The sequence below is a fragment of the Marmota flaviventris genome, chromosome 1 (genome assembly GCF_047511675.1).
Source record: "Marmota flaviventris isolate mMarFla1 chromosome 1, mMarFla1.hap1, whole genome shotgun sequence".
NCBI lineage: Eukaryota > Metazoa > Chordata > Mammalia > Rodentia > Sciuridae > Marmota > Marmota flaviventris.
Genome location: NC_092498.1, coordinates 122,446,332 through 122,472,195, shown reverse-complemented (window position 1 = coordinate 122,472,195; position 25,864 = coordinate 122,446,332). Strand labels below are relative to the sequence as shown.

Here is a 25,864-nt window from a genome sequence, read left to right as displayed (position 1 = left end):
TGTAGGCAGTTTCTACACCTATTTTGCAATACTAATGGGTACAGAGATTCAACATAATTGTGAACTGAGGAATACTGAACCTCTGCCATATCAACAGGGACATACTTCACAGATCAGATCAAGGAGACACAGGCATCAACACTTATTTACATCATTGTTATTTGCCATACTTGGAGAAAAACCCAGCATTTCCTCCAGGTCTCATGTCATGGTCACTTACCCTCCTGCATGTGAAATCTCCCTTCAAGGGTGAGTGCTGGTCTCTCCTGAATTCTCATTCAGGAGAAGTGTGTGACAGTCCAGAGTTTTTAGCTCAATGAGATGAGCTGGATGAGGCAAGAAAGTGTCAGGAAAAGCAGGAAGATTTTCTATACAAACACCTAGGAAAATTCTAGAAGAGCAGATATGGGAGAAATGAAGAATAAAAAAAAATGAACTTGTTTCAAAGATGATGTTTTTCTCTAGATCTCAGGTTGTGTTCACTACTAATCCTCCTGTATGTTTGAATCCTGAAGTGCAAGCCCAGTCAATACCTAGGGAGCTTTGTCAGGTGGTTCTCAACTGCTCCCTAGTGGCCACTCTAAACTGGCTGCTGTATGTCAGGGCATCCTTGGTCCAGGTGCAGATTCAGAACCTGCCCTTCAGGCCCAGGTTTTCTTGATCTTTGGACAAGGGAGGAAATTCATCTTCTTCCTATGGATGTCACCATACTCAGGACCAGGAAGGAGAGGCTCATATTACACAGGAAAATATGAACATGTGCATTTGGTAGAGGAAGGTCAGAACTCACCTGAGTTATCTCTGCATGATATTTAGAGTAGTGAGTGCTCATGGAAGTGGTTCCTGGTCCTGGTGCTGGGTGACACTGGACTCAGGAACTGGCTCTTCTTAGTGTCAGCTGCAGGTGCAGAGTCAATGTGAGTGAGTGGTGAGAATCACAGACAAAGACAGGAGCCCATTCACATCAATGCTTATTGAGACCCACTGTGATCTCCACCAGCTTCAGTGTTGAGAATTCAGGAGAGACATGATGCATCCTTTGCTCTAGGAGTTTCCATCTCCAGGATAAGACTGTGCTTTGGGACATACCTAGTGTGAAGTTTAACAGTCTGTTCCACCCATCAGAGACTGTGCTTTGTTCCCTCTGTTTCTTTGGAGATGCAATCACTTTTTCCAAATTCTAAGCAGCCAGCATTGACCATGTAGTACAACACACAATCATGGCATGGAACACTCAGTTCACCAGAGTTTCTTGTCAGTGCAAGTCTGAACTTATGAGGGAGAGAAATATATTGGTTTTTGTGTCATTTGGCTCCTTAACTACTGGTGGGATGACTGGAGCTGCAAGACCAATCCTGGGGTCTCAAGTCAAAACAAAAATGGAAGGCTCAGATGATAAGGATGGTAAAAGAGAAGCTGAAAAAGGCCCCAGGTCACACAATGAATAGGTGAGTAAGGAAGCCAGAAAACATTATGCTTCAGGTTTGGGTTTTTTTTGTTGTTGTTGTTTGTTTGTTTGTTTATTTTTGTTTTTCATAAGCTAAGTATTTATTTCTAAGTGCTTTCATTTTTTGGAAGTGAAAAAAATTTATCCTCAATGTGCTCATGAGTCTGTTTTCATGCATGCATTCTGGTATTTTAAAAAATCTACAACCCACTAGGGAAATACTTACTACAAATTAATCAATTAACTACAACAATGTTAGTGAAATTACCATGCAGGGGTAATGATATGCAGATAAGTAACACAGTGATTAGAGAGAGAGTGACAGGCAGGCTGGGATATAACCTGAAGCTGGGGTTCTCCCTGCAGATATGTCACTGTAGCTGCCTTCAGGACTGGTGAGAAATCACAGCACATGTGTGGGGACAGCAGAATCCATAAAGTGGGGGAAGAGACTGGGTGTGTGATGATGGGAGAAGAAAGTGGCAATGTGAGGTGACCAAGACTATAACCTGTTTAGTCCAAGATACTATTATCTCCTAAGGAGGAATTTGATGGCAAGGCAAATGCATTCAGAGCTGTTGATGGGGAAATTTCCAAAACTCAGTTGGATGGCATCTGAGAAGCACAATATGAACCTCAAGTACAGGAAGAAATGGGACACAGTGGGTTCCCCAGTCACTTCCCTGCTTACCTGGTACTTGATATAACTAGAGGGTGATTGCTGGTTCCTCTCCTCTCCTCACCATGCAGCCAGGTGGGAACTTAGGCTAGAGCCTGTGCCTCCTGTCCTGAGACAGGTGTTGAGTGTCTTCTAGTGTCTGGTGAGTGACACAGTAATGTTTTCCTTGACAAGCCACACATTCCCTGACCTGAGAGCATGGAATATAGGGAGTGTACTTCATAGGAAAGAAAAAAATTCCAATGTCACTCAAGGAGGAGATGAGAAGAGTAAAAGCATCTAGACTCACAATACTTGCCTTCCCTGCATGTACTAGGGTCATCCTTGACTGTTCAAAGGTTGTGGAAATATCCTCAGGCAAAAATATTAGGATTCTGAAGCTTCATCCTCTGATTAATCAGCTACATTTAGTGGGTGCTGCTACCAGTCACATGGGACTGGACAGAATATTGGGAGTGTGTCCATCTCCCTGTACCATTCTCAAAGATGAAATATCCAGATTAGAAGCAACTACAACAGTCATTTCATGGATATTTACCCAAAAATTTCCCTGAATTTTCATTTAGGTCCTATGTATTTGTATACAAAATAACATCTATTGTCAACTCAGGGTCTATTAGCATTAAAGGTAAAGTAGCAGTAAAGGTGGTGTTTTGTGCAGTAAATTATTTGTTTTTTGTTTTTTCCTGTATGGTCCAGCACTTCCACAAATTAGACATTAGTCCATATGCACGTCTGGAAGGTGTACATAGAGACTTTTTATTTTGCTTTTTAAAATGTCTGTAATGGCATATCTATATGATCTTAAAGATCTGAGGGTAACCTTACAAAATCATTTCTCCTAGGATGTATGAAGAGTCCAGCCTGAATATAATATTATTAGGGGTTTCAGAAGACATTTTCAAATCTAAATATGGCTTTGCAATCCCATGGTAATACTCCTATTCCAGCTTCTGATATTTCTCTCTATCTCTTTCTTTCTCTCTCTCTTTCTCTTTCTCTCTGTCTCTCAGAACTTTGGATTGAAATTAGGGGCACTCAACCACTGAGCCACATTCCAAGCTCTATTTTTTATTTTATTTAGAGACAGGGTCTCACTGAGTTGCTTAGCATCTTTCTTTTGCTGAGGCTGGCTTTGAACTCGCAATCCTCCTGCCTCAGCCTCCTGAACCACTGGGATTATAGGCAGCATGGCACCCTCCTAGATTCTGATCTCTTTCAATGACTTGTCTTTGCATAAAAGTGTCATTCCAACCCAGAATTTATCTCTTCATTAACAAACATGTTCCTGTTTTGTGCTGCATATTGTTTAATTGTGATCAGAATTGGGAGTCTCATGAACATATCTCCTTGGTTGTGGGAATGATGTGGATTATGTCCTTGATCAAATCTAAGAGACATGAAGGCACTGCCTAATGGCATGGGCTATTGGGTGATCTTGTATCAAACATAAGTTCATTTCTGGGCGCATCAGCCCTTCTCATCTTGAGGATTCCATAGGTTGTTCTCATAATTGTTTGTCTTAACCCAATGCCAAGTTCTGAGAGGAAGGTCAGAAACCAGGTCTCCCTTCTGACACACTCCATAGTGAAATGGAGGGAGTAGAATATTGGTATCTAATCAGGATCTCTAGACTCCTTTTCCATTCTGTAATCTGTGAACTAGTTTCTTCAAAGAAGTTTATGGAAGTGGCAAGACTTTGAATTTAAGATCCAACTAATTATTTGGGAAAACTACACTTCCAATAGACATCTACACTTCTCTGTATCTTGGCCATAGTGAGAAACCAGTGAGTGGGTGGAGACCAAAGTCGTGGTCATTGTTCAAAGGATGAGTGAGACTCAGGTCTGGGTGGGGAACAGCCTGCGTCTTCTGTGCATCTATCTGTGTTTTTGTGAACCAGGATGAGTTGCACGTACTCTCATGTTCCATGCCACAGAAATAGTCACTCTTGTCCCCAACCTGGCCCCAAATTGGAGCCAGGGAATTTATCAGAGACATGTATGGGCCATATACTGTCATACATGAGCAGCACAGGAGTTAGCCTGGTTTTTATTGGTAGCAATATGCTTTTTTATTGCCTAATTACCTTCAGAACATATGGTTCTGACTGTTTACCTGGAAGTCACTGACACTGTGGGTAGCTTAGGAGGCTATGAAACCTGGTAGGAGTAAAAAAGAAGTGGAAATAATGATAAAGGAAGCTTCCAGAAATTCCTCTGTCTACCTAGTCTGTTCTTTCTGGAGAAGATATTTTCTGTGGAGTGATAGCACAAGTCTCACAGGAAGCTGTGGCCATCACCAGATGTGGTGTGAGTCCTTCTGGTTTATACTTGAATTGAGAACATCCTTCCCACTGGACAAGGTGGGATTTGTCTTGCTGGCATCTGTAAGAAGCTGCCTCCTTGTTCCCAGGTCTCCATGGTGAAAGGATGCTTTTCCTTCTGGAATTCCAGAGATGGGATCACTCCAGTTATGTGAGGCATCTCTTCTGTAGAGTACTACTGTTCTAGGCTCATAAAAATGCCTCCTTTTCTGGACATGAAATTTTCAGGGAAAAGAAAACACAGTATGTTGGGGTTTAAGTGTGCAGAGTTTAGCTCCCTCAGGCCTGACTTTTTGCAAGAGCTGTAGCTGTGATTTAGGTCAGCTGAGGCAAACCTCAGTTAGGAGGAGGAAACGTTCTCTTCCCCTTATAGCAAGGCACAAGTTTTGCATGGTTTGGCCAAGAGGAAGAAGCTTCCTGCATACTTATCCTGGGAACAGTACATTCTAAAGAAACAAATGCATCCTCAGGGGATTAGATAATGTCTACAAAGAACTGTAAGAGGGTACTTATGAAATAAACAGGGAAATCTGAATTTAGCTCTGTGTATCCGCTGAGGCATATTTGGGCAATGTGGGTAAAGTGTTATTGAAGAATTGCTTGCTTTGTTAGAAGAAGAATATAAAAGGAACTTGCAAATAAACCTCAGCATGCAGTTGCAATTGCTGCTTTTGCTCTGCATCCCCTGTGTCCTGGTTATTTCGTGACCCTTACCCAGGGACCCGAACGCTCTAGACGTTCACAATTGGTGCCAGGAACAGGGACCCTGCTGGATTGACAGGAAGGGTAAGTTTTTTTTTTTTTTCTTTTTCTTTATATTACAGGGTGATGGGACAATCTTCATCTTCTCCTTTTTTACGTATTCTTAGGCATTCACTTGCTGTCTATGGTATTAATATTTCCCATTCTGATATAGAGATGTGTCTTAAGGCTGTCCAGGAAATGGACTCAAAACCTTCTGACGATGAGGACGAAACTCCCTTCTTTGCTTTTCCTATAATCAGGCCTGATCCAGCTAATGGAATGGCACAGCCACCTCGGTATGAGGGGATTGATATTGATCATATTAGCAGATTAAAAAAGGCAGTGACAATGTATGGACCTCTATCCCATTATGTAAAAGCATTGCTTAATGCTTTTGCTACTCATTACAATAATTTTGCTCCTGAGGATTGGAAGACTGTGGGCTGTGCTCTTTTACAGGAACCTGAATATCTTCAATGGCACATGTGGTTTTTAGAAGGATGTGCCACTAAGGCTAGAGAAAATGGTAACAGTCAAAACCCTGTTATTTATGCCATAGGATACCCTATGTTATCTGGCACTGGTATGTATAATGACATTCAACATCAAATTAATATTCCTCCTGAGATTCATGAGCAATTGAAGGAAATAGCTTTAGAAGCTTGGGACAAACTTAGACCTTGTTATTGCTCCAATACATAGGAATTATATAAAGTGTTAAAACAACTGTATATGTTTAAATTGTGTGTGTTAAAGATTAGGAAAAAAGATAATGGTTATTTTTCCTAAATGAAATAACATTCTTCTCTCCATCAAATTTTTTTCTGAAGTTAATGGCATTTGGGTCAAGGTTTTATTAAAAGCTACATTTTATAACACTGGCACAAAAATAGTAGTTTTAAGCTTGTTTGCACAGTTCTTTTTTTTTTCCATTGGAAATGGAATTCATTGCCTTAGGTCTTTTTAAATAGTGTATTATCGTTGGGGCTGGCTCTATGCTTGAAAACCAGTTTATTTATAACCTGTTGTAAGTGCTATATTCTGTTTGCAGTTAGGAAATGCAAAATTTTAAGTGATCTCCTAGCTTGTAAACAAACTGAGATGCACTATCCCTTTTCTATATAAAAAATGAATTAATGTGTCAATAAATCAACTCAGCAAGGTGGGTTTAATATTACCCTTTCCTATGTGTTTTATCTAATTCTTTTGGTTGTTAATATGGTGATAAATGAAAGTCAAGGTAAATTTTAAATATTAAGATTTCCGATTTATTGAGCTTGAATTATGCCACCATGCTTATGTAAAAATGAAGGTGGCACCATGGTAAAACTTAATGAGAAGTAATTTCTCAGTTGTAATAATTTTGATTTCTCTTTCTTGTGATCTCTCCTTCCCTGTTGTCTTGAACCATAGCAAAAGGATACTACATCTCTCATTACTATAGTGATGAGGTTATTGAAGTTATATAAACACATCTCAATCTCTGTTTCTTTGAAAGGTATCTGTTAAGTCCTGCTAGGTGATTAACAAGACTAAGTAGGGAGAATAAAGGTAAATGTGATTCATGTTTTGCACACAAATGCAGAATTTTATAACCACATGACTTCATAGTTGTGATCTCAAAAGGAATTTCTCCTTTAATTTTTCTTGCAGTTAATGTAAGAATACTCTAAATCTCTAAGCTTCTGAAGTATTAGAGGTAAAAATGGTCTAGTAAAGATGTAGTTTATCCATTTAGCATGTGTTATTTTTCCTTATGTACTCAAGGTGATTTATTTGTTCAGCTCAGTGATATTACAGCTAAAAAACATTCATTAGCAAAAGGAGAAGCAATCTACATCTAACAGAGGAATCAAAAATGTTTCTTATTTTTGTTGAGTTGAATGTTTGACTCTAACACTTTTCTACATACAAAACATAGATTCTCCAAAAATATTATGCCATATGCTGACCAGATCGCATTATTAATTGAACAAGAAAGACAGAAAAGTATAACTTTGACCAGCAATGACATTTCTCACATAATTATCCCATTACCTAAAGACCAATGGACTTACTTGGTACAAATGACTGAAATGCTACAAATAACGTTGGCTGAATATACCAGAGGTATTTCCTATCATTTCCCCAAGGGCAAATTATGGGATATGTTAAAACGTCAACATTTTGTAATCAATAATATTATTAGTGAATATCCTTTAGACAATGTTGTTACTGTGTTTACTGATGGATCAAAAACTAAAAGTGCTTATTGGACAGAGAATCAATATCGGGTTCAAATAACAAACTATCAATCTGTCCAACAAAATGAATTATTTGCAGTCATTCAAGTTTTAAATGATTTTGATAATCAAGACATTAACATTCTTACTGACTCTGCATACACGATGGGAGTAGTTAAAAATATATTTACTGCAGTAGCCTATTCTAATAAACCTACTCTACAAAATCTTTTTCTTACTTTACAAAAACTTTTACAAGCTCGTAATGCTCGCATATTTATAGATCATATTAGATCACACTCTAAATTACCAGGATTTTTGACATATGGTAATGCTCAGGTAGACAAATTAGTGATGTTCAAAACTCCTCAAGAAGAACATAATCTGTTTCATTCTAATGCCGGACATTTACACATTAAATATAAGATTCCATATAAACAAGCAAAACAAATTATTAAAAATTGCCCAGTTTGTAGACCTTTACATCTTAGGATTGTACCTTCCGGAGTAAATCCTAGAGGGATTCAACCTAATGAATTATGGCAAATGGATGTTACACATGTTCCCTTGTTTGGACGTTATTCTTGTGTTCATGTTACTATTGACACATACTCTAAATTCTTGTGGGCTACCGCTCAAATTGGAGAAACCACCCGTCATGTTATTCAACACTTAGTGGAAACATTTGCTATTATGGGAATTCCCGCTATGATTAAAACTGATAATGGTCCAGCTTATACTAGTAAAAATTTTAAAGATTTTTTACAAATTATATGATATTGTTCATCTAACCGGAATAGAATATAATCCACAAGGACAAGCTTTAGTAGAACGTGTACATGCTACGCTTAAAACACAAATTAAAAAATTAAAAAGAATGAAAATGACAGATTTAAATATGCACTTGTTTAGACATTTACAAAATCAACCTAAAGCATTGTTACATCAAGCCTTATTTATTTTAAATTTTCTTAATCTTCCACAAGGAGAAATATTGACAAGAGCAGAATGACAATTTGAGCAAAAAACCTTAGAAACAGTTCATGAACCAATTTGGATAAAAATTGCTGCAGATGCTGAATGGCAGCCATGGATTTTACTTTATAGAGGAAAGGGCTATGCTTATGTTTCAACAGAAAATGGACACCGGCAGTGGCTCCCAGGGTGGTGGATCCAGACCCGTGACAATCAGAATGGCACCAAGGGGGGCACCCTATCCACTACCCCAGCCGAGGAATCAAGATCCTGAGCTTGATGTTCCGGTGGCAGCAATGGCGCGTCTTCATCTTGGGGCCCAACGTCGTCGACGTCTTAATTTCTCTCCCTTACCTACGTGGGGTCAAATTAAAAAGCTGAGTGGGGAAGGGCAGAAGGTGCTGCAACGAACAGGGAAGAGTTGCACCCCAGAAAATTTATTTCTGGCTATGTGTGCATTATTGACAGTGTCTTCTGCTTCTGAGGTACAAAATAATAATACTCACTATTGGGCCTATATTCCCAATCCACCTTTGCTGGAACCTGTTACTTGGGGAGACATGGATATTACCTTATATACTTCTCCTGCTCTTTTATCTCCCCCTTGGAACAATTTAACATATATGAATATTCATGATGGAACATCATTTAATTTTACTTATAAGAATAATAACAGTAAACCTATATGCTTGGGTGTTCCTCCTTGCTTACAATTAGATTGGCAACATTGGATACTAGTTGGAAATTGGAGTAATAGTTCTCGAACCCGTTTACAACGGTTGTCTGCATGGTCTGTCAATATGACCTGGGAGAATATAACTGAACAAAAATACCCTATGTTCCCTGAGTGCCCCGATTTTACTTATCAGGACTTGAGATACTCCCCTTTCATATGGTAGGAATGTTTAGGTAAATTTGGGAAGATATTTCAGAATATTATCATGTGGGGTCCTTACGGGATGTTCTTAAAAAACTGTTCAGAATGGAATATTACTGCTTGTGATTTATCTTCTACATACAAAATCCCGTCAAAAGAGAGATGGAATGAAACCATTCGGAACGACAAATTGATGGCCTGGGGTGATGGCGGAATTGCTGATCCACGCTTGGCTTCAGTGCAGTACCCTCATCATTTACAAACACATTTATGGAAAATTGCTGCTGCAACTAAACCTGTAATTTTGTCTAATGGCTCTTTCTCTGGGACTAGTCAATCTGCTGCTTCTTATAATTTTACTGTATTTAAAAAATATAATATAACCACATGTGTGCGATGCCATACCTGTTCTTAATTGGAAATGTTACTTTTGATGAGGGAATTTTATGCTTTAATTGTAAATTGTATACCTGTATTAATACATCTGTTTCTATTCCTTCTGGTTATTCCATTGTGCTGTTACAACAGCGCTCTCACATTTGGCTTCCTGTAAATTTACAAAGAACATGGTCCCAAGATCCTGTAAATACTTTGGTTCTGGAATTTTTTAGACAATTGTTAAAACGTACTAAACGGTTTGTGGGAGTTGTTGTTGCTATAATTCTAAGTCTTATTGCAGTGACTACAGTTGCTACAGTTTCAGGGATAGCTTTACATACTTCTTTACAAACAAAACATTTTGTTGAGGAATGGCATAAAGATTCACATGAGTTATGGCTATCCCAGACTCAAATTGATTCTAGACTTCAAACTCAAATAGATATTTTAAGACAGACAGTTAATTAGTTAGGAAAAAAGATAATCACTTTAGAACAAGAAATTAGATTAAAATGTGACTAGAATTCAACTTCTTTCTGTATAACTAATGTACAATATAATCAAAGCTTACACGAATGGAGTATCATACAAGATTATCTCGATGGTAATGATACAGCTCAATTAATGATCGATTATTTACAAAAGGACATATTTGAAATTTTTGGAAAAGGATTTCAACATGATGACGCTGCACAAATAGCTGAATTGTTTTTAAAACAGTTAGAGGGATTAGATCCCAAAGGAATTGCTCAAAGTCTTACCCATACGGCTGGAGGAGTGGGAATAATGTTATGCTTAGTTATTATCCTGTTTATAATTATATATTGCATGTGCATAAGACCATCTCAAAACTCTATATTAACTTTGTGGAAAGCTGTTTTAGAAAAACAAAAGAAAAAAGAAGGAATTGTTGGGGTTTAAGTGTGCAGAGTTTAGCTCCCTCAGGCCTGACTTTTTGCAAGAGCTGTAGCTGTGATTTAGGTCAGCTGAGGCAAACCTCAGTTAGGAGGAGGAAACGTTCTCTTCCCCTTATAGCAAGGCACAAGTTCTGCATGGTTTGGCCAAGAGGAAGAAGCTTCCTGCATACTTATCCTGGGAACAGTACATTCTAAAGAAACAAATGCATCCTCAGGGGATTAGATAATGTCTACAAAGAACTTTAAGAGGGTACTTATTAAATAAACAGGAACAATCTGAATTTAGCTCTGTGTATCCGCTGAGGCATGATATTTGGGCAATGTGGGTAAAGTGTTATTGAAGAATTGCTTGCTTTGTTAGAAGAAGAATATAAAAGGAACTTGCAAATAAACCTCAGCATGCAGTTGCAATTGCTGCTTTTGCTCTGCATCCCCTGTGTCCTGGTTATTTCGTGACCCTTACCCAGGGACCCGAACGCTCTAGAAGTTCACAACAGTACCCCTTCAACAGTTCCTTACTGTTTTACAGAGATGGGAAAACAGTGTGTGCCTCTAAAGCACATCTCCCTGATCTCCCAGAGGAGGTGCCTACAACCTAAAACACTCTGAATCTATCTTCACTGCAGCACAGTTAGAATGGAACCCAAACAGAATTTGCTGTGCCTCAAGATTTGTCCAAAGATTTAATTTGCCCCCCTCATCATCTGCTGCTGCTTCTGCCACTGTCCTCAGCTTGCTTCTTAAGCTGCAGTGGTGACAGGAGATGTAAGCTACTTGGCCATCTTCAGTTGGACCCTCTATTTTCAGGTATGAACTGGGTAGTTACAGCAATATCCAAAAGTCAGCTGGTTCTCTGAATAGATCCATTTGGTTAGCTTTTAAATTCTAGAACACTGTTATTTGAAATCCAGGGCTTTTGAGGATTAAAGTCACTGGTTCAGTGGTAAGAAATAGCTGTCAAATAGAAGGTCTCTGCACCATGCCCACCATCCCAGCACTTAGCAATCAGGTTGCCATTTTTTGGAAAGTGATCCAGTATTCCCCCATTAATCTCTTCAACTGTGTTTGATGTATTTCCTCTGCTACATCTGTAGATTTCCCTGTGTAGCTGGGAATCAATGTGCCCAGGTCCGGTTCATCACCCTGTTATTAAAACCTCATCCAGGAATACTGTCCTTGTGTAAAGATAGACATCTTGTAAGATACACAGTTCACTTCTCATAGCATCTGCAAGGGTTGGGCTATCACTTCTGGGTGGAAAACAATGAGCTTGGAGGAAGTCTAAATTTCTTACTGGGGGAATGCAGAACCTCTTGAGAAACCAGGCATTGATGGGGCATCAGCTGTCCCGGTTCCACTCTTTGTCTTTCTAGGACCATGTTTCTGAGGAAGACCAAGATTTGCCATAAGGGATGAATCTGAATGAGCTGATATGGTAGATCTTAGTACCAGTACAATGTCACTGACATTCAGAACACCTACCGGTGAATAAACAGGGAAAAAATGACATGTAAAGAGGAGACAAAAGCAGACCAGGAAATACAACTTATTGATTGAAAGTCTTGAGCTACTGTTCTTCATTCTTTCTCTCCCAAACCAGTTCTGTCTTCTAGGCCTGCCATGTACCAAGACAGTTCTCCTAAAGCTGCCACTCTCAAATTTCTGATAAATCTACAAATCTTCACCGACAATTTTAAACTGATTGAATTTTTTTAAATTGAAAATTGCAGAGTCTCTCTCGATTTGTCGTCGAGCCAGAGGGGAGGAGCCGGGCCGCCGCCAGCGCCCGGAGCAGGCCCAGCGGCTCGCCGGCTTGGTGACCGCATGACCCCAATTGGAGAGGGGGCGGAACAGAGCCGCCACCTGCGCCTGCAAGGTGGGCAGACCCGCGACCCAGTGGTACACGGGCGTGGTAGGAGGGGCAGGGCAGAGCCGCCGCCCGTGCTTGCAAGGTAAGCAGACCTGTGACAGACTGGCGGGTCAGGCCCAGCGGCCTGCCAGCGTGGTACACACGCCACCCCAACTGGAGTAGGGGCAGAGCAGATCCTTCACCCACGCCCGGATCAGGCCGTGCTGGTGTGGTGGTCACGTGACCCCAATTGGAGTGGGGGCGGAGTGGAACCGCCACCCGTGCCCGCAGGGTGAGCAGACCTGTGACCAACCTGCAGATCAGGCCTAGCGGTCTGCAGGCGTGGTAGGAGGGGCAGGGCAGAGCCGCCGCCCGCGCCTGCAAGATAGGCAGACCTGCAACAGAAAGGCGGATCAGGCCCAGGAGCCTGCCGGCGTGGTACATACATCACCCTAATTGGAGTAGGGGAAGAGCAGAGTCGCCGCCCGTGCCAGGAACAGGCCCAGCGACCTGCCGGCGGGGCAGTCACGACACCCCAGTTGGAGTAGGGGCAGAGCAGAGCCACCACCCGTGCCCGAAAGGTGGGCAGATCTGCGACCGACCAGTGGGACAGGCCGAGTGGCCTGCCGGAGTGGTACACTCGTCACCACAATTGGAGTAGGGGCAGAACAGAGCCGCCGCCAGCGCCCAGAACAGGCCCAGTGACCTGCCGGCGTGGTAGTCACGACATCCCAATTGGAATAAGGAGAGAGCAGAGCCACCGCCCGCGCCTGCAGGAAAGAAACGCAAGCAGTATGAAAAGACAAGGAAAGAAAGGACCACAAGCAATGCAGGTCAACACAACTTTAGAAGAGGTAACAGCTGCAGCAGATGGAATGTCAGATAAAGAATTCAGGATATACATGCTTCAGATGATCTGAAGTATCAAGGAAGACATTAGACAGCAAAATCAGACAATGAAAGATCACTTCAATAATGAATTACGCAAACAAATCCAGGAAGCAAAGGATCAACTATACAGGGAGATAGAGGTTATAAAAAACAAACAAACAGAAATCCTAGAAATGCAGGAAGCTATAAACCAACTTAAAAACTCAATGGAGAATACTACCAGCAGAGTAGAACACTTAGAAGATAGAACATCAGACAATGAAGACAAAGTATTTCAACTGGAAAAGAACATAGACAGCTCAGCAAGACTGTTAAGAAACCATGAGCAGAACATCCAAGAAATATGGGATAACATTAAGACACCAAACTTAAGAGTCATTGGGATACAGGAAGGTACAGAGCTCCAAACCAAAGGAATGAGCAGTCTATTCAATGAAATAATACGAGAAAACTTCCCAGACTTGAAGAATGAGAAAGAATCCCAAATCCTAGAAGCCTACAGGACGCCGAATGTGCAAAATCATAAGAGATCCACACCTAGACACATTATAATGAAGATGCCCAACATACAGAATAAGGAGAGAATTTTAAAAGCTACAAGAGAAAGGAAGCAGATTACATTTAGGGGTAAGCCAATCAGGATAACAGCTGATCTTTCAACACAGACTCTGAAAGCTAGAAGATCCTGGAATAACATATTTCAAACACTGAAAGAAAATGGGTTCCAACCAAGAATTGTGTATCCAGCGAAATGAAGCTTCAGGATGGAAGATGGAATTAAAACCTTCCACGATAAACAAAAGTTTAAAGAATTCGCAGCTAGAAAACCATCTCTTCAAAACATCCTTGGCAAAGCATTACAGGAAGAGGAAATGGAAAATAACAATGAAAACCAACAGTGGGAGGTAGGACAGTAAAGGGGGGGGGGGAATAATCAAAGAGGAAAACAAACCATGTTTATTAACATAAATAAACAAATATGGCTGGAACAACAACCCAAATCTCAATAATAACCCTAAATGTTAATGGCTTAAACTCACCAATTAAGAGACACAGGCTAGTAGAATGGATCACAAAACAAGACCCAACAATATGCTGCCTACAGGAGACGCATTTGATAGGAAAAGACATACATAGGCTGAAGGTGAAAGGTTGGGAAAAATCATATCACTCATATGGACTTCGGAAACAAGCAGGAGTGTCCATACTCATATCAAATAAAATAGATTTCAAGCCAAAGTTAATCAAAAGGGATAAAGAGGGACACTACGTACTGCTTAAGGGAACCATACACCAACAAGACATAACAATCATAAATATTTATGCCCCAAACAATGGTGCAGCTATGTTCATCAAACAAACTCTTCTCAAGTTCAAGAGTCTAATAGACCACCATACAATAATCATGGGAGACTTCAACACACCTCTCTCGCCACTGGACAGAATTCCAAACAAAAGTTGAATAAGGAAACTATAGAACTCAATAACACAATTAATAACCTAGAGTTAATTGACATATATAGAATATACCACCCAACATCAAGCAGTTACACTTTTTTCTCAGCAGCACATGGATCCTTCTCAAAAATAGATCATATATTATGTCACAGGGCAACTCTTAGACAATATAAAGGAGTAGAGATAATACCATGCATCTTATCTGATCATAATGGAATGAAACTGAAAATCAACGATAAAAGAAGGAAGGAAAAAGCATACATCACTTGGAGAATGAACAATAGGTTACTGAATGATCAATGGGTTATAGAAGACATCAAGAAGGAAATTAAAAAATTCTTAGAGATAAATGAAAACAAAGACACAACATATCAGAATCTATGGGACACATTGAAAGCAGTTCTAAGAGGAAAATTCATTGCTTGGAGTTCAGTCCTTAAAAAAAGAAAAAACCAACAAATAAATGATCTCACACTTCATCTCAAAATCCTTGAAAAAGAAGAGCAAAACAATAGCAAAAGAACTAGAAGGCAAGAAATAATGAAAATCAGAGCTGAAGTTAATGAAATCGAAACAAAAGAAACAATTGAAAAAATTGACAAAACTAAAAGTTGTTTCTTTGAAAAAATAAACAAAATCGACAGACCCTTAGCCATGCTAGCGAAGAGAAGAAGAGAGAGAACTGAAATTACTAGCATACGGCATGAAAAAGGCAATATCACAACAGACACTTCAGAAATACAGAAGATAATCAAAAATTATTTTGAATCCTTATACTCCAATAAATTAGAAGATAGTGAAGGCATAGATAAATTTCTTAAGTCATATGATCTGCCCAGATTGATTCAGGAGGATATAGACAACCTAAACAGACCAATATCAATTGAGGAAATAGAAGAAACCATCAAAAGACTACCAACTAAGAAAAGCCCAGGACCGGATGGGTATACAGCAGAGTTTTACAAAACCTTTAAAGAAGAACTAATACCAATACTTTTCAAGCTACTTCAGGAAATAGAAAAAGAGGGAGAACTTCCAAATTCATTCTACGAGGCCAACATCACCCTGATACCTAAACCAGACAAAGACACTTCAAAGAAAGAAAACTACAGACCAATATCTCTAATGAACCTAGATGCAAAAATCCTCAATAAAATTCTGGCGAATCGCATACAAAAACATATCAAAAAAATTGTGCACCATGGTCAAGTAGGATTCATCCCTGGGATGCAAGGCTGGTTCAATATACGGAAATCAATAAATGTTATTCACCACATCAATAGACTTAAAAATAAGAACCATATGATCATCTCGATAGATGCGGAAAAAGCATTCAAGAAAGTCCAGCATCCCTTTCTGTTCAAAACTCTAGAAAAACTAGGGATAACAGGAACATACCTCAATATTGTAAAAGCAATCTATGCTAAGCCTCAGGCTAGCATCATTCTGAATGGAGAAAAACTGAAGGCATTCCCTCTAAAATCTGGAACAAGACAGGGATGCCCTCTCTCTCAACTTCTGTTCAACATAGTTCTCGAAACACTGGCCAGCGCAATTAGACAGACGAAAGAAATTAAAGGCATAAAAATAGGAAAAGAAGAACTTAAATTATCACTATTTGCAGATGATATGATTCTATACCTAGCAGACCCAAAATGCTCTACAAAGAAACTATTAGAGCTAATAAATGAATTCAGCAAAGTGGCAGGATATAAAATCAACACGCATAAATCAAAGGCATTCCTGTATATCAGCGACAAATCCTCTGAAATGGAAATGAGGACAACCACTCCATTCATAATATCTTCAAAAAAAATAAAATACTTGGGAATCAACCTAACAAAAGAGGTGAAAGACTTATACAATGAAAACTACAGAACCCTAAAGAGAGAAATAGAAGAAGATCTTAGAAGATGGAAAAATATACCCTGTTCATGGATAGGCAGAACTAACATCATCAAAATGGCGATATTACCAAAGTTCTCTATACGTTTAATGCAATACCAATCAAAATCCCAATGGCATTTCTTGTAGAAATAGAGAAAGCAATCCTGAAATTCATATGGAAAAATAAAAGACCCAGAATAGCAAAAACAATGCTAAGCAGGAAGTGTGAATCAGGCGGTATAGCGATACCAGACTTCAAACTATAATACAGAGCAATAGTAACAAAAACAGCATGGTACTGGTACCAAAACAAGTGAGTGGACCAATGGTACAGAATAGAAGACACAGAAACCAATCCACAAAACTACAACTACCTTATATTTGATAAAGGGGCTAAAAGCATGCAATGGAGGAAGGATAGCATCTTCAACAAATGGTGCTGGGAAAACTGGAAATCCATATGCAACAAAATGAAACTGAATCCCTTTCTCTCACCATGCACAAAAGTGAATTCAAAATGGATCAAGGAGCTTGATATCAAATCAGAGACACGCCGTCTGATAGAAGAAAAAGTTGGCTACGATCTACATACGGTGGGGTCGGGCTCCAAATTCCTCAATAGGACACCCATAGCACAAGAGTTAATAACTAGAATCAACAAATGGGACTTACTCAAACTAAAAAGTTTTTTCTCAGCAAAAGAAACAATAAGAGAGGTAAATAGGGAGCCTACACCCTGGGAACAAATCTTTACTCCTCACACTTCAGATAGAGCCCTAATATCCAGAGTATACAAAGAACTCAAAAAATTAGACAATAAGAGAACAAACAACCCAATCAACAAATGGGCCTAGGACCTGAACAGACACTTCTCAGAGGAGGACATACAGTCAATCAACAAGTACATGAAAAAATTCTCACCATCTCTAGCAGTCAGAGAAATGCAAATCAAAACCACCCTAAGATACCATCTCACTCCAGTAAGATTGGCAGCCATTATGAAGTCAAACAACAACAAGTGCTGGCGAGGATGTGGGGAAAAGGGTACACTTGTACATTGGTGGTGGGATTGCAAATTGGTAAGGCCAATTTGGAAAGCAGTATGGAGATTTCTTGGAAAGCTGGGAATGGAGCCACCATTCGACCCAGCTTTCCCCTTCTCGGTTTATTCCCTAAAGACCTAAAAAGAGCATGCTACAGGGACACTGCTACATCGATGTTCATAGCAGCACAATTCACAATAGCAAGACTGTGGAACCAACCTAGATGCCCTTCAATAGACGAATGGATAAAAAAAAAATGTGGCATTTATACACAATGGAGTATTACTCTGCATTAAAAAATGACAAAATCATAGAATTTGCAGGGAAATGGATGGCATTAGAGCAGATTATGCTAAGTGAAGCTAGCCAATCCCTAAAAAACAAATGCCAAATGTCTTCTTTGATATAAGGAGAGTAGCTAAGAACAGAGTAGGGACGAAGAGCAGGAGAAGAAGATTAACATTTAACAGGGATGAGAGGTGGGAGGGAAAGGGAGAGAGAAGGGCAATTGCATGGAAATGGAAGGAGACCCTCAGGGTTTTACAGTGGGGGGGTAGAGAGAGAGGAGGGGAGGGGAGGGGAGAGGTGGGGAGGGGGGATTGTGGAGGATGGGAAAGGCAGCGGAGCACAACAGACACTAGTATGGCAATATGTAAATCAATGGATGTGTAACTGATGTGATTCTGCAATCTGTGTATGGGGTGATGGTGGGAGTTCATAACCCACTTGAATCAAAGTGTGGAATATGATATGTCAAGAAATTTGTAATGTTTTGAACAACCAACAATAAAAAATTTTAAAAAAAAAGAGAAACATAGGGATTTAAGCACAATAAAAAAAAAAAAAGAAAAGAAAATTGCCCCATGCACCGTTATTTGGTCCAAAAATACATCCATATTTAGAATAATTTCAGGGAAGAGCAATTCAAAACCTGTAATAGAGGGTACTTCCCCAGGAACCCATAATATAGGGCACTTTTCAGTGTTATCTACTGTTCCGATATCGGAGACCACATTAGCATAATGATCCAGAGAATTTCCTAACCACTATAAACTGTCTTGTAATCACTAGACTGATGTCATCCTCACATCCCTTCCCATGCCTATCTCTCATCAATTTTCCTTTAAAAGAAGAGGTTGAGAACCTCCAAAGCATCTGTTACTCTCCATATGGCACATATTTTCCTTTGAATGTTTATTTTTTGCTTTCCTAAATAAATATCTATGCCTCTAACTGATGCATCCTCAAACTCACTTTACCAATGATTTCTGGAATCCCCACTCATCATGAGTTGAAGTCCCCCTCTTTCAAAACAATGCATACGTGCATGAGCATGTGTATACACTCACACCCTCATTCACACACAAATACATAAAGAATGTCCTGGAAAAAAAAAGTTGGAGAAAAATGTGTGTTGACTAATTAGATGTATTAGGACATAGTTCCCATATATGGTGAAAAAATATTCTAGAATCTACCACAGCTGGGCAGACTAAGCTATGCTCCCTGTGGTCCTGCGCACAACCCTGCTGACATGAACACTTTTTCCTCTGGAAATGGCTGTATATTGCCCCCTTGGGTCAGCACCTGTCCTACCTCTTTTGGGGGCCAATTGTTTCCTTCTGAATCCTGTAAAAATAAAAATGACTGTACTCTGATAAAGACAGAGAAAAGACTGTGTGAGAGTAAGAAGTCATAATTTGACAGGTTACACTTTTCTTTAAAGACAAAGACCCTCAATTGAATGTCTGGATAATAAACATTTTCGGGGGGAAATGTGCTCATAAGACAACTGATTGTGACAGATTCTATTCCTAAGACTCCTGCTGATCATGTTTTCTTAAATATGTATGGCTTACTGATAATTCCCCCTGTGACATCACCCTAACAAACAAATATGTATAACTTTATGTATGGAGAGATCTCATAACCAATCCAAATTCATCCAAAACAACTTGGTTAATGCATAGATCAATCAAGGGTTGTTCAAAACAAGTTCCTTCATCTTTTGATTTCTTTTTAAAAAAATCATATATAAAATAAATTTTTAAAAGAATTATAGATTTAAAAAAATAGTCTGCCTTTACCTTTACAGAACATTTGTTTGGTTTCAAACTGAAACAATCTCTTGATTTGCAAACCTATTATGTAACTTGGTATAATCTGCCTTTGCTTTGAGGTAAACCTCATTTATCATTTTATTTATCATCTCTTGGTTTGTAATATTCAGTTTTGACAGGACCTTGATGCAGTTGGTTTTGACCAGACACTACTAGTCTCATAGCAGTCAACCTCAAACATATAATTTCATGTGTGACACTGAGTGCTCAGGAGAATGGGAAGGATCCCCCTTGGGATCTTTGTTTGAAGGGAAATATCAAAAGTTTCCTCAGATTGCTTTGAGAGATATTCAGACCTGTGGTAAAAACAAGGGGTAGGAGGTAAATGTGAAGCCAGTCCATGGTGGGGAGGTACTTCCATGTGCTCTGCCCTTAGGCTGCCCAGATGGGCCTGGACTAGGCAAGACCCCCTTTTATCCTGTGTTCATGCAGCTAGAGAAGGGAGGAGTAGTAGATGCACAGTTGTTCATCTCTTCACCAGCTTGTTTGTCTGCATTCTTGTCTGAGCTCTGAGCTTGATGGCTTTGTGCTGGCAATATCCTAAGTTCAGAAGAAGGGCCTCATGGAGTGCAGTGGCATGTGCCTGTAATCTCAGCAGCTCCGGAGGATGAGGCAGGAGTATTGCAAGTTCAAAGCCAACCTCAGCAAATTAAAGAGGCCCTAAGCAATTTCATGAGACCCTTTCTCTAAATAAAACATAAAAAGGCCTGGGGATATTGTTCAGTGGTTAAGTGCCCCTGGGTGCAATCCCTGGTATAAAAAAAAACACTATGTGAATGTCATGGGTGAATGGCCTTTGCACTGGAGAATTTCTAAACATTCCCAGCCAGCTATGGGGTCATATCCCAGATACAGCATCTAGGTTGTGTGGGTCAATCAAATTCCTCCTAGAGTGTACCTTGTATCTTAAAGGTTCAATGTGGTTCTGTATCTCTCTATCCCTGGTGTGAAGGCCTCATGAAGATCTTGCGTACTGTGACTCACATCTCTAGCATGTTCTGGGCAGGATTGACAAATATGCTGCAATACTGACAGTTATAGAGCTTCAGCATGAATGGCGGCCTGAGGAATTCTGAACCCCTACTATATGAATAGGGATATTCTACAATGGTCAGATTGGTGAGACACAGACATCCAAGAATATGTACATCAGTATTAATGACAATACAATAGAAAAATCCAGCATTTCCTTCAGGTTTATGTTGTGGACACTAACCCTCCTGCCAGGGTAGGATCTGGTGTTTCGGAAATGTGTGATGGGTCCAGATTATAGCTCAATGAGATAAGCTGGTCATGGGAAGGAGGTGTCAGAAAAAACAGTAAGATTTGTTTTGTACAAACATCTAACACATATGGAAATTCTAGAAGAGCTAGAGGGAAATGGAGACCAAAAATGTTGCACTTGTTTCTAAGACAATGTTGTAGTAAAATGACACCTTTTCTTTTGAATCTCACCTTGTGGTCACTAACCCTCCTGGATGTTAGAATCCTGAAGTCCAATCCCTGCCCATACCTAGGGGGCTTTGTCAGGTGGTTCTCTGCTGCCCCCTTGTGTCCAATCCACATTGGGTTCTGCATTTTCAGAGCATCCTTGGCCAGGGGCAGATTCTGGGCCTCTTGGACCCAGAATTCCTTAATTTTTGGCCCAGGGAGGAATTTCAACTTCATCATACAGACGTGACCACTATCAGGACTCGAAAGGAGTAGCTCAGACTACTCAGGAAAATAAGAGCAAAAGCATTTGAAAAAGGAGGATCAGAACCCACCTGAGTTATCTCTACGTATTTCTCTAGGGTGGTGAGTGGTCATGGAATTCGTTCCAGGACATGGTGCTGGGTGACACAGAGGAACAGGTCAGCTGAAGGTGCAGAGTCAAAATGAATTAGTAGTGAGAACAACAGACACAAACAGGATCCCATTCACCACCTATGCTTATTTAGACCCATTGTGGTCTCTACCAGGTTCCACACTGGGAATTCAGTAGGAATATGATACATCCTTTGCTCTAGGAGCTTCCATCTTCTGTTGGGCCTGTGTTTTGGACACATCTTGTGTGCAGACTGTCCCACCCACCAGAGCCTGTGCTTTATCCCCTCTCTTTTTTGAAAGCCAGACACATTTTTAAAGTTCCAAGCAGCCAAGATTGACCGTGTAGTCCAACATACAACCATGGAATGGAACACTAAGTTGACCTGAGTTCCTTGTTAGTGCAAGTCTGAACTTGTGAGGAAGAGAAATATATTGTTCTTTTCATTATTTTGCCTCTTGAATACAGGTGTGATGCCTTGAGTTGCAAGAGACATCCTGGAGTTTGAAGTTAACAACAAAAATGCAAAGGTAAGATGGGGTAAAAATGGTGGAACAGAAGCTGAAAATGGCCCAGGTCCCAAAATGATTTGATGAGTACTGGAATTCAGCAAATATTATGCCTCAGATTTGTTTCTTTGTTCATTTTTTTATAAGGTAAGTATTTGTTTTTTGGAAGAGAAAAATTAGCCTCTATGTGCTCATGAGTCTATATTCATGCATATGTTTTTATTTTTAAAAAATCCACAACCAACTTGGGAAAATAATAGCACAAATAAATCAATTAATTAAAATATTGTTAGCTACAGAATCATGAATGGGTAATGATTTTCAGAAAACTAATACAGTGATTACATACAGGCAGGCTGGGATATAACCGGCAGCTCGGACTCTCCCTGCAGATGGGTAGCTGGAGCTGCCCTTAGGATTGGTGAGAAGTCACAGCACATGTGCGGGTACAGCAGAGTCCATGAAGTGGAGGAAGAGTCTGGGTGTGTGATGATGGGAGAAGGAAAGTGGCAATGTGAGGGTTCCAGTACTGCAACTCATACATTCCAAGACACTATTGTCTCCTAAGAAGGATTTTGATGGCAGGACAAATGCATTCAAAGCTGTTGATGGGGAAATTTCCAGGTAATGAAATCAATTCAATGACTGGCGACTGACACAGCAATGGTTTCCTTGATAAGCCACAGATTCTCTGACCTGGGATACGGAATATGTATTTCATAGGGAAAAAAAGAAATGGGGCTGAGAAAAGCAGTGTCAATCCCTAAGGGACTCTGAGAGAAGGTGAGAAGAACAGAAGCTTCTGTAGTCCCAATAAATGACTCCCCCCGCCCCCCGGCCCATGTACAAGGGTCATCCTATGCTGGGCAAAGTTGTGGAAAAATCTTGAACCAAAAATTTGGACCCTGAAGTACAGGATTTCTTCCTGTGGTTAACCCAGTTGCCTGTAGGGGTCGTTGCTACCCCCTCACTTGGTCCTGGACAAACTATGGATGGGTGTTCAACTCCTTGCACCATTCCCAAAGACCAAATATGGAGATTAGAAGGAATTAAAATTGTCATTTTATTTATATTCAACCCAGTCATTTCCTTAAATTATCACTTAGGCCTATGGATTTATATAAAAAATATCATCAATTGAGAGCTCAGGTCTGTTAGCATAAAAGAAAAATCTAATTGTCAAAGGTAGTTTGTGCCAGAAATGGTATGTAATTTGTGTTTCCCTGTGTGCCCAGCACTTCCACAAATTAGACATCAGTTGATGTGCAAGTCTGGAAGGTGTATGTAGAAATTTTATTTTTGTTTTTTAAAAATGTCTGCAATAGCATATCTTTGTGATCTGAATAATCTGAGGGTAAACTTTCTAAAAACCATTTTTCCAAGGCAGTATAAAGAATTCAACCTGGATTTAATATTATTAAGGGTTTCAGAAAACTCTTTTTTATAGACAACAAATGTCATTATGGCTTTGCAAATCCCATGATCATACACCTGTTGTTGATTCTGATCCCTTTCAAGGACTTATCTTTGAATAAAAGTTATATTTTCACAAATTGGTAGCATATAAACTACTAATTGTACACCACACTGTGTTTCAAATCCAGAATTTATGTCTTCAATGACAAGGAGGTGCCTGGTTTTTGCTACACAGGGTCTAATTATTGTCAGACTTGGGGGGCTCATGAGCATATCTCCTTGGTTATGGGAATGAGGTGGATGTTGTTTTGATCACACAATGAGAGCCTTGTGTGTACTGGCTAATGGCATGGGATTTTGAGTGATCTTGAAATAAAATACCAAGAGGTTTCTGGGCACATCAGCCCTTCTCATTCTGAAGACTTCATACTGTTCAAACAGCTACCTTGTCAAATAGAGGTTTACTAATCAACACCCACAGCAAAATCCCCCAAGCCTAGTGCATACCAACCCTCCCCAGTACAATACTGGTTACATGAATACTCATCAAAAGTCTTCTTGACAGATCTGCCTTAAAACTCCCCAGGACACATTTTTCAATACTAGAACCATGCCCTGTTCTTCCCCTAGTTAACCATAAATAAGACCCTGCAACAGTGAAACTCTACTTAATACTAACATGCAGTTTTGTATGACTGATGACTTGCTGTGGCTTTTGGGCCTGGCAGATCAAGTTGATAAGAATGAGTTCATCAAGTTCCGATGGAATCAACTGATCCTGGGGAGGTACAGGAGCCTTCCCCTCATCTCTTAGGACTATCTAGACAGAGATGGGAGGAGACTTCCTCCACAGCATGTGGCATGCTCTCTGCTGTCAGGCTTATCAGAACCAGCAGGAAGGGCCTTTGGTGCCCTGCTGGTGGCAGGTTTTTGTCTCACTTCCCTGTCTGCCTGTGTCACTGTGGGCAGCACTACTATCCCACACCTGACAGTAATAGTCAGCCTCGTCTCCAGCCTGGACCCCACTGATGGTCAGGGTGGCTGTGTTCCCAGATTTGGAGCCAGAGAATCTGTCAGGGATCCCTGAGGGCCGGTTGCTAGTACCATAGATGACAAGCAGCGGGGACTGTGCTGGCTTCTGCTGGTACCAGTGCACATATTTACTACCAATGTTGTTTCCTCCACAGGTGATTCTGGCCGTCTGTCCTGGGGTCACCGATACTGATGATGGCTGAGTCAGCACATAAGAGGCTACAGAACCTATAAGGAAATAAAAGAAGAGAGGGGACTAATGGTGACAAACACTTCCCATGAGATGCCCAGTTTTCCCCTAGCCTGAAAGAACTTCAGGAAATATGTGCAACAAAGTGAATCCTCTGGCATCAAAATCAGTCTTAGTGGCCCATGAGCCTGACTGAGGAATGGAGATTTGAATCCATGAGCAAGCCCAACCCCTTTTCTCCAAGCCAGAGAGCACAGTGTTGGAATTTCAGCCAAAAGTCTCATCCTGAAGCAGCAGGTCCTGAGCATCCTGCCCACACAAACAGAGCTCTGCTGAGCTCAGAATTAGGCCAGGTTAGTTATACAGGAGCCTTGGGCTGGCATGTATATTGGGGCCTGGGGGCAGCACCTGTGTAATAAGCCAGGAGGCTGATGAGAAGGGCCTTCCAAGTCATGGTGACTGTGGCTGCTTCTTGAGTCCTAGGCTGGTCTGTGTTCCCCCAAGGCCTCTTTATTCCCTTGTTGGGGACAGATGCCTGTTATGCAAATCAGCCCAGGTCAGGGCTGCTACTGGAGGAAGTTATGTGGTGTCCAGAGAAGGGCTCATCCCCAGGGAGCCAAAGAGTGTGAGGGGCATCACTGAAGAACTACCCTCAGCTCACAGAATACTCCTTTACTTTCTAGTTCCAACTTCTTGGCTATGTCTCCATCCCAGGCTATTTTCTAGCCAGGAATCTGGGCTGACCTTGTTATATAAAGATGAGTCTGCCTTTGTCATCAGAACAAACTATAAGGTTGACAATAAGAGGTTTCTGCAGCTATGGGATTCTGTCCCAGATACAGCCCCTAAAGCTATGTGGGTCAGTCAAATTCTTCCATAAATGTACCTGGACATTCCATAAATGTCCAGTGAGGTACAATATCTCTCTGTCCTTTGTGTTAAGGCCTCAGGCAGATCTTGGGTTCTCAGGCTCACATGTCCTAACGACTGTAGGTGGGTTCTCTACCTCCCCTACAATACTAACAGTTACAGAGCTTCAGCATGAATGGTGGCCTGAGGAATACTAGACCTCTGCCATATCAACAGGGACATTCTAC

General features: G+C 40.5%; 1 protein-coding gene across 1 annotated transcript in view; it reads right to left on the bottom strand.

Annotated features, from left to right (window-relative positions):
• Nucleotides 1–25,279, bottom strand: part of LOC114084216 (immunoglobulin lambda-1 light chain-like) — an 878,674-nt gene extending 853,395 nt beyond the window's left edge. The window contains exons 1-2 of the mRNA XM_071615754.1: nt 25,176–25,279; nt 24,514–24,805 (exon numbers count right to left, since the gene is read on the bottom strand). Coding sequence (XP_071471855.1) covers nt 24,514–24,805; nt 25,176–25,221 — 338 coding nt within the window. The 5' untranslated portion in view covers nt 25,222–25,279. The remainder of the gene's footprint in view (nt 1–24,513; nt 24,806–25,175) is intronic.
• Between the last annotated feature and the right edge of the window lie 585 nt (nt 25,280–25,864).